Source organism: Culex pipiens, chromosome 3 (assembly GCF_016801865.2).
Source record: "Culex pipiens pallens isolate TS chromosome 3, TS_CPP_V2, whole genome shotgun sequence".
Classification (NCBI taxonomy): Eukaryota; Metazoa; Arthropoda; class Insecta; order Diptera; family Culicidae; genus Culex; species Culex pipiens.
The window spans coordinates 146,603,122-146,613,416 of NC_068939.1; the positions used below are offsets into that span (position 1 = coordinate 146,603,122).

General features: G+C 42.8%; 1 protein-coding gene across 1 annotated transcript; it reads right to left on the bottom strand.

Moving 5' to 3' along the window:
* Positions 1-3,852: 3,852 nt before the first annotated feature.
* LOC120419103 (uncharacterized) lies at positions 3,853-6,522 on the bottom strand. The gene has a single exon (XM_039581695.1). The coding sequence runs from the start codon at positions 6,520-6,522 to the stop codon at positions 3,853-3,855; it is 2,670 nt and encodes an 889-aa protein (XP_039437629.1).
* Between the last annotated feature and the right edge of the window lie 3,773 nt (positions 6,523-10,295).

The window sequence follows — 10,295 nt, forward strand, 5'->3', positions numbered from 1 at the left end:
TTTGAAATATATTAAATCATGTTTTAGTGATAAAGAATTAAATTAAAAGGTTTCTTAATCCATTTACAAAGTAATAATGAAAATAAGTTTGTGAAAAAAATATATACCTGATACAGACTGTTCCAGAAAACATGCAGACTCTCATTTGAAGCAATGTGGCAACCGGGTGTTTCGCATCTGGCGCGACTCTCGCACGTAAACAAAAAGACCCGGCCTTTTGAGGTTAGGCAAAAAATCACCCTTTTTTGTATCTACAAAAATCTTTTTCTTGGCATAACTTTTTAAATACTTAACTAAACAGAATAAAATTTAATAGGGTCTTAGGGGACCCCAAAACGAACAGAATAAGGCGGATCCGGCCAAAATCGGTTCAGCCACTTCTGAGATAATCGTGTGGAAAAAAAATCATGTCTACACACATCCCCACAGACATCCCCACAGACATTCGAATTTGATTCTAAGTCGATAGGTATACGTGAAGGTATATCTAGGAGGTGTATTTAAGAAGTTCATTTTTCGAGTGATTTTATAGCCTTGCCTCAGTGAGGTGAGGAAGGCAAAAATCACAATTTTTTTACCATGTATCATTATTTTCAGTGTAGTCCTTATCCATACCTACAACTTTGCCCAAGACACCAAATCGTACGACGAAATAGCTGCTATCGTAGACAGGAGGGGGTCTGCCGTCTTGCTGCTGCTGGACTTCTCTAAGGCGTTCGATACGATTCCCCATGGCAAGCTTTGCACGAAGTTAGAAACTCAATTCTTCTTCTCCGGACCTGCTGTGAATCTGGTGGCGTCGTATCTAGATGGACGAACTCAAACCGTTTTCTGTGGCGATCAGTGCTCTGACATCGGCGAAGTTTCATCAGGTGTTGCGCAAGGGTCTGTGATCGGTCCTTTGTTGTTTTGCTGTCACGCAAACGATCTACCAACGGTTTTAAAACACTGTTCTATACAAATGTATGCTGATGACGTGCAGCTGTTCGTCGGACGCTCTGGCCCCTGCGCTCGTGAGCTCGTCAGAATGGTGAATGAGGATCTCGTCAGTATTCTTCAATGGTGCCAGCAAAATATGTTAGTGGTCAATCAAGCAAAAAGCAAGGCGTTGTTTGTAAAAGGTGGTCGACGCAACGCCGCTCCGACCAGCTCGCTCCCAAGTATCCAGCTTGACGGTGAGCGCATAGAATGGACCGAATCGGCAAGTAATCTAGGCTTCATTTTCCAAGCAGATCTTCAGTGGGACGAACTTATCAACCAGCAGTGTGGCAAAATCTACGCAGGACTACGTACCCTCTACAGTTCTACGAGAGCTGCGCCTGTAGAAACCCGACTGAAACTGTTCAAAGCACTTTTACTACCCCATTTCCTGTTTGGTGACCTTCTCTACGTTAGCCCCAGCACTGGAGCCATGGATAGACTGCGTGTTGCGTTGAACAGCTGTGTACGATTTGTTTACGGACTAAATCGATACTCCCGTGTAAGTCATCTCCAGAAAAACTTGGTCGGCTGTCCTCTGGATAAACTATTTGCACACCGTTCCTGCCTCTTCATATGGAAGCTGATCACAACGCGCTCTCCACCACTCTTGTACCAGAAACTAGTACCCTTCCGAGGCCGTCGCCAGCAAAACCTGATTCTTCCACGAAACAACACGTTGGCCTATGCGAGTTCGCTGTTCGTTAGGGGTGCGGTAAACTGGAACATGCTGCCTGCAGACCTGAAGCGAACTACGTCGGAAGCAACTTTTAAGAGGGGCTGCTTAGCTTTTTGGAACCAAGTGCAGCTGTAGTATACGCGTGTTCCCACTGTCGCGCCCGGAGGTCCCGGGGCCCCCCTAACCACAAGCTAAAGGAAGAGTGGAATAGGGACAACCCTCCGGCTCCTCCGGGGTGCCTGGTTGAAACGCCATCTGAAGTGTTCACGGAGGTGCTTGGGTGACCCGGGGCCCCCCTAACCACAAGTTACGCGAAGAGTGGCATAGGGATAACCCCCCGGGCACCCGAGGCCCCTGGACGAGGTCGCATAAGGGGCAAACCCCCATCCCCTCGGATGAACTTGGACTACTCTGGAAGGAACAACCCGGGACGAGACAAAAACGTGCTGCCAACTAAATGGACGACATTACCCAAATGGACTAACCGTGTTCGTTATAACCCTAGTTTTTTTTCAAATTGTGACCAATGTAGTTTTATATTAATTTAGGTTATCAAATTGTACTCGAACAACACCTGGAACGGAACGGAAGTAGCAATTTAAAAGGTGAAAACCTTACGCTACTGGTTTAATAAACAAACAAACAAACAAACAAACAAACAAGACACCAAATCAATCAAAAAATATCTTCAAAAGATACAGATTTTTTAATTTTCATAAAACATTTTGGAGAGCTGCCAAATTTGTATGCAAAATTAAATGGACAAACTGATGATGCATAAAGGCTTCTTGGGCATTTCGAAAGCATCAAAAAAGGTTCAGCCGTATTAAAAAATGCAAAAATTAAAATAAAAAAATATGGAATTCCTAGAGAACTGCTTAGTACTGTTTTTACCTTCGTTACTAAGGTAAGGCTTCAATCCTGCTCTAAAATTGAACTTAAAAAAATAGCTTAATCCAGAAGTTAGATAAGTGGCAAAAAATCAACTCAAATACACAGTAAAAAGATGTGTAACTTAAGAAGGTGAACTAAGACCACCATTTCGTGCAGCTTTCATTGCTCCATCTATTGACATTCACAGATCCCCAAAATTCGATTTCAATCCTGAGATATTCAATAAAAAAACTCTGTGCATTGTTGTCACTTTTCAAGTTTAAAAGTTTCAATCTTGACGAGCTGTCTAGGCACACCCTGAAAAGAGATGTAAGTGCAACAACTGGCCAAAGGGATTTCAGGTCAGCATGCGTTTGACACATGTGTTCAGGCCGGGGCTCGAACTTGTGCCGGACGTTGGAGGTTTTGCTTCCCACCTTCGTTGGTGGCACCTGAAGACCTCGGAGACAGGTAACACTTTAGCACCGTACACTATGGGCACTCGCACTTCCACCGTGAAAGTGTCGTTGTTGCTTCACGATCACCTTAACGATCACACTCAGTCCGCTGGACTTGTTTCAGCGGCACTAGAGAACAGATCACTACGCAGCGAATCTTCACGATTTGAGTTAAAATTGTCGAACGATTTCGGATTAAGAACAAACTCGATTTGGTTACTGCACGACTTGTATATTTGGATTTGGCAATGTAAAGAACAAGAAGAACGCGACGTTTGTGCTTGCGAGATGTATTTCGTACTGCTTGTGGTTCTCGAATTGATCTTCTGTCTAGGCTACTTTTTACCAATTCTGCTTCACACGGTGGAGATACAGAATCTCCCAACTGAGAGATATCAGCGAGGATGATGATACCGTGTGGTAGAGCAACTTCGGTATTTGCATGCAATTATTTTTTGTGTGTTTAGTTCATAAGTAAATTCAATTAACTAACCCTAAATGTGAGTGTGTGTGTGTGTGTCTTCGAATGCATTCTGTGTAAATTGTGTGCTAAAACTAATTTGGACTATTTACAACTGTACAACACCTTCATGGTCAGTTCAGATCTGACCATTCCGGCCACCTTGAGACAGCCGTGGCTGTTTCAAAACTCTCTTATCCTCTCTCCTTATCTTCGGCAACGTTCGGGAAGACTTCGTGTCGCCATGACACGATCCATTGATGACATTCCTTCAGGACGTGGGTGGTTCATTATTGACGAACCGACCTGCTTGAATAACGTGGCATCATCTGAAACAACAAAGACCCGGTAGACCGAACGTTTGGGTTAGAGTGAATGGAACGGTGCTCACCAGTTCGCATTCCTTATGCGCATCGAGCAGTTTCGGAGTGTTCTACCGGTCTTTGGAGTTTCTGCAGCTCTTGGTGGTGGTTGACTTGACTCGCGTGCATCATCTGTTCACATTCCAATTTCGCATTGAGCATGTTTCGGACAGCTCGACCGATCTTTGAAGATTCTGCAAATTCGGCTTTCTGCAAGCCTTCTCCTGCGGTTGATACTTCTCCTTGGTAGACGTGCTGCTTGTAGAACTTCTTCTGCCTTGGCACCGGACAGCTTTCAGCTTCGGCCAACTTGCGGAGGTGTGGTTGATTGAAGAACGTGAGCGATTTTGACGGAACGGCACGGCATGTGCGCTTTGGCGATTTGTTGATCAGCCGCATTTCGGTCTGCCGATCGATCATCTCGTTTCCTGTACCGTTGACGGCTGAAGATGTTTGACCGAAGCACGATCGTAGATCTGCTTGCATGAACGAGCTGGCGAGCGGGTATCCGAAACAACAGTGGGGCTTGGTATTGTTGTCCTTACGCATGTGGCTGAGGCGAGCTTTCTTGGCGGGTTTCGTAGATGGGACTTTTTTACGGCGGCTTGCGTGGGTAGAAACGCGATGCGTGGCACTCTCGCGGGAGTTGCCGTGGGTGACTTGCGGATTTTTCGACCGAGGAAGAAATGCGACGTATCTTCCGTTGTGAGTTTGAGTGGGAGTGGAGGAACTTTGTTTGGTAGGATGGCTTGCGTTTGGTTTGGCAGTTTCGAGCTCCAAAATGGGTTGAGGAGCTACTAGTAAAGTTCGAGCGGTGGTGGAGAAGCAGCACAACGTGGACGCTCCGTCGGACTTGGTGGGAATCTTGCCAGTTACTGTCCATCCGAAATGAGTTTCGACAAGTAACGGAAGTCCGTCACCGATTGGCTTGCGTTGTCCGGTGTGAAGTTCATGGTAGAATTCTCCACCAATCAGGATGTCGATCGCACCTGGCCTGTGGAAGTGAGGATCAGCTAGTCGGACATCGGGCATGTTCCAATGAGCGATGTCTACTGCGCTTCTTGGGAGATTGACCATGGGCGGTTTCATGATCAAGAAATCGAGGGTGGTGGAGAATTGGCTTGTTAGCGACTTGACTGTGGTGGTGATTTGTTGGTCGATCTTCTTGGCAGATTCTCCTAGTCCAGCTACGGTGACATCCACGTTCTTTCTGCGAATGTTGAGCAAGTCCGCCAGGTTGTTCGAGACGAAGTTGGACATCGATGCCGAATCTAGAAGCGCTCTGACTAGGAGTTCTCTCCCGTGGTGATCGGTGATTAGAAGGTTTACTGTTTCCAAAAGAACCGTATCTTGCTTCGCTACGATTGGAAGGCTGGTTTCAGAGGAATTTGCTAATCCAAAGGTTCCAATGGTTGTAGGCGGGTTGTGTTGAGGAGCTGTGGAATTGGAAGCCACAGCTGCGTCTTGAGTGTGGTCCGGTGCACCTGGGTCGTGAAGCAGCGTGTGGTGCTTCGCTTGGCATATCCTGCAGGAGAACTTCGATCTGCAGGCACGCGCTTGGTGATTTTGGCGGAAGCAATTCCAGCACAGGCTTCGTTGGGTGACCAGCTCGCGACGCTGGATCACTGCAAGCTTAGTAAATGCTGGACATTCGTATAACAGGTGCTGCTTCGAGCATGACGGACACTGCGGTGTGTACGTCCTTGTTTCCGATGTGGCTGCGTTTGCGATGAACTTAACTGATTGGGATTTCTTCTGACTAGCGCCGGCCACCTTGACATTGCCGGTTTGACGGTGCTGCAAGTCACTTGCGAAAGACTTCAGCATGCGAACGTGGTTGTTCAGGAACTCTATCAACTCCTCGTAGGTCACCACCTCCTTCTTGCTTGAGTCCTGTTCCCAAGCACGTAGGGTAGCGTAATCCAGTTTGTCGCTGAGAATAAATACGAGCGGTGTATCCCACTGGTTGATCGGCTCTCCAAGCTTCTCCAGGGCTTTGACATGTCGCTGGAAGTCGTCAACCAACGTGTTCAAATGTTGTGCTGATTCGCCTTCCATTGATGGCAACTCGTACAGTCTTCGGAATAGGGTTTTTCTCAGCGAGCGTTTGTTGTCGTACTTCTTTAAGAGTTCCTCCCAGGTCGGCGCGTACTTATCTGCTTGAATCTCAACAGTCTCGAATTGTTTTCTGGCGGGATCCTCTAACGATTGTAGCAGGTATTGTAGCTTGTTGACTACGGGGATGTCCTCGTTGATGTGAATCATGGAAACAAAGTTGTCTCGGAATGAAATCCATCTTGATTCGTCTCCATTGAACTTGGGTAGATCAATCTTGGGCAGCCTGTGATGGAATGTTGACAGTCCTTGTGAATGAGTAAAGCTGGAGTTCAACGAAGTATCCGCATGCGCTGTGTGGTGATCCGCCTTGGAGAGCAGGAAACCTTTGGCCTCACAAAAAATATCCTCGAATTCGCACCGCACCGCTAGATGTGCTTTGAAGGCTTCCGGTTTGTCCAGCTGCTCGATTTCTGACTGCACGGAAAGGAATTCCTTGTAGGTCCTGTTCAACGTCTCTAGTCGCACCGGTATTTGGATAGCATGCTTTTCGTGATCGTATGCAGCCACAAATTTCTCAACCACCTCTCGTGTAGCCACAAGTCGCTCTCGCTTCTGCAGCAGATCAGCCAGCCTTTTATCTGCCTTGGTTGTCATCTCAACACTCCACTCTACTCACTCACCAAACGAAACGAAACGCGAAACGATTGCGGCGGAATACCACTTACCGTCGCGCGTGCGTGGTACTCTACGCGTACGCGAACGAAAACGACCGAAAGGGACACAAATCGAAACGTGTTTCCAGCTGTGGTGTGCCCTTTTCGCGATCCGCGAATCCGCTAAACGCCACCACCCAAACGCAAAGTCTCGAGTTTCCTCCTAGAGACAGATTTTTTTTTTTTTTTTTTTGGTTGAAATTTATCCAACCACCAAAACTTGGCGTGCCCACTTTTGTTTGCGTCACTGTAAGTGCATTCGTTGAGTACTTGCCCACTTATGCTTTACTTGCCCACTTTTCGCTCTCTGTGCCTCTCTCAGTGAATCAAGAGCACAGCGCGTAGAATTTGAGCTGCGTTTGTCGCTAATTCGTAGAATTAAGCTCTTTTGCCTTATGCTTTCACTTTGCCAAACATGCGATTTTGTCATGCAATTTATCCACCATTTGCAACCAGCCAAATTAGTGCAAATGTGGGAACCCGTCAACGGTAGTAGTACTAGATCGAGTGCCTCACCTTTTGTGGTCAAGTTCCATTGACCACTTACCAACACCGCTACAGCGCTATCCGTCCGCACTACAGGTCCCAGGTTCGACGTCGTCCTCCGATCCGGCTCGAAGGACCAAATGTTCAGGCCGGGGCTCGAACTTGTGCCGGACGTTGGAGGTTTTGCTTCCCACCTTCGTTGGTGGCACCTGAAGACCTCGGAGACAGGTAACACTTTAGCACCGTACACTATGGGCACTCGCACTTCCACCGTGAAAGTGTCGTTGTTGCTTCACGATCACCTTAACGATCACACTCAGTCCGCTGGACTTGTTTCAGCGGCACTAGAGAACAGATCACTACGCAGCGAATCTTCACGATTTGAGTTAAAATTGTCGAACGATTTCGGATTAAGAACAAACTCGATTTGGTTACTGCACGACTTGTATATTTGGATTTGGCAATGTAAAGAACAAGAAGAACGCGACGTTTGTGCTTGCGAGATGTATTTCGTACTGCTTGTGGTTCTCGAATTGATCTTCTGTCTAGGCTACTTTTTACCAATTCTGCTTCACACGGTGGAGATACAGAATCTCCCAACTGAGAGATATCAGCGAGGATGATGATACCGTGTGGTAGAGCAACTTCGGTATTTGCATGCAATTATTTTTTGTGTGTTTAGTTCATAAGTAAATTCAATTAACTAACCCTAAATGTGAGTGTGTGTGTGTGTGTCTTCGAATGCGAAAAAAAAAAACGAAAACGAAACTATTGGCACTACGCCCCCCGGGGCATGGCCTTCCTCTAACGTGGGATTTCTGCTCCAGCGCCTCTGACGAGACAGGAGAAACCGGGACCGACGTTTTACTTCACCATCCGATAGAAGCTCAGTGGATAAGGCGGGAATCGAACCCGCGTCTCATAGCATCATCGGGATCGGCAGCCGAAGCCGCTACCCCTGCGCCACGAGACCTTCGAATGCATTCTGTGTAAATTGTGTGCTAAAACTAATTTGGACTATTTACAACTGTACAACACCTTCATGGTCAGTTCAGATCTGACCAACATGTATATGTCCGACTACCGTTAACATTTGTAATTTCATCTCGGGTATATTAAAAAAATGCCCTAATTTTTACTTATGATATCTCCCAGAATTCAAATAAATAGAGTTTAACATATTCCGTACATAGAATTATACATGAGTTATAAATCGACCAAATTTTAAGAGAACTAAAAAGCATTAAATTTCAATATCTGTTTGAGCAATTTTTTACAAATTCAGCCGATTTCAACCATTTTTATTTTTTGATTTTTTTAGCTTGGCTCAATTTTTGTGGAGGCCTTTCCTTTGACCAAAGAAGCCATTTTGTGTCATTGGTTCACTCATACAAGTCTCCAAACAATTTTGGCAGCTGCCCACACAAAAATGATACGTGAATATTCGAAAATCTATAGCTTTGAAATTTTTTTTTGATCAATCAGACATCAAGTCTTAGGCAAAGTTTTAAGTATTGATGAGGACTTTTCATAAAAAATAGGTACACGGAAATGATCTTGCCGATATTAAGAGAAACAACTATTTTTTACACAAAAACTCAATTTTCCAAACCCTTAATTTTTTATTTCCAAAAAAAAATTTATGCAAAATGTATTGGTACCCTAATACTTGCAACTTTTTAGCCTTGCAGATTCTTCCACCGAGTTAAGATTTTTTGGAAAAAAATGTATTTTTTAGTTATTTTGGAAAAAATTAAATTGTGATACATTCTATAAAAAAATGATAAACATTCAATGATTACTGAACTAAAACTTCCCTTCCATTTTGAAACCATCCCAAAAATCAGCGGATTAAAAAAAAGGTTAAGCAACGGATTGGATGAAAAATTAGTTTTAAAATGCATTTTACAGCAGTCCAGATGATTTTGTAATCATTGATTTCAAAAATATCTAAGTACAGAAAAAATCGGTTATAAGATACATTTGAAATACACAATGAAATATTTTAAAACGCTTCTCAAAATGCTACAAATAATATTGCATGAAAATAAATTTAAAATTTTGTCAGTTGATTAGCCTTTTCGGACAGATTTTGAAGGCGACATAAACCTTGGAAAGGCTGAAATGAGTCACAAACGGTCTTAGACGTCAACTTACAAGGACAAGTACAATAAAAACCTTTAAGTATTGGAACGGCCTAAGGTGGTTTTGCAAATCTATTCAAGAATATTTTTGTATTGTTTTTTGTCTTTTAGGAAAATTGTTGAGCTTGCCAATCTAAGCAACTTTGTCGAAGACGCCAACATTTTATCTCGCAATCTACGCTTTCTAATACCAAAGTATCTGAGCCAGCGATGGAAGAATCATCATCAAAAGAAAATCTTAGAACGTTTATAAAGAGGAAAATCCGAAGGGAATACGGCTCTCATCTCTTGCGCACGAATGATCGGTAAAAAGAATTTAAAAAAATCAGCATCTTGATTATTCGGCGCAACATCAAACATGGAAAATACTCAAAATTTTCACAGAAATATGCACGTATTTTCGAAAAAAAATACTAAAAAAATTCAGGTTTTTTAAATACGCGTATCAAATAATCAGGTTTGTTTTATACATTACGAAACATTCAACAATTTTTTTTATTGTTTAAAAACAGACATTTAGGGTTTTGTTTTTCTAATATAAGAAGTTTTGTGAAATTTTTTAGTTTAAAAAAAATCTGTTGCTTTGAAAATGTATTAAAAATTCCGATCAAAAACAAAACTGAAATTTTGATTATTTTTAAATAAACGTAGTTTTGAGAAAATTTCGAGTATTTTAATAAATGGTTATTTCTTTCGAAATGAATCAAAAATCCTGATCATTTGATTCTTATATTGTAAAAGCTGATATTTTGAATATTTTTAAAAATTACGTAGTTTTGTGAAAATTTTGAGTATTTTTTAAAAAATTTTGTAATGACTTCGAAATGTATGAAAAATTCTAATTGTTTGATACCTATATTGTAAAACTGATATTTTGAATATTTTTTTTTCAACAATACGTAAAATTGTGAAAATTTTGATTGTTTTAAAATTTGAAAAGTATAAAAAAATGCTGATCATTTGCTACCCGTAGTGTTAAAATTTAGATTTTAAGTATTTATTAATAAATACGTAGTTTTGTGAAAATTTAAACTTTTTTTTTAATTTGTGTCATGATTTAGAAATTTCGAAAAATCCCAATCAT

Excerpts from the sequence above, each read along its gene's own strand:
- LOC120419103 (XM_039581695.1), bottom strand. The coding sequence starts at position 6,522 with ATGACAACCAAGGCAGATAAAAGGCTGGCTGATCTGCTGCAGAAGCGA.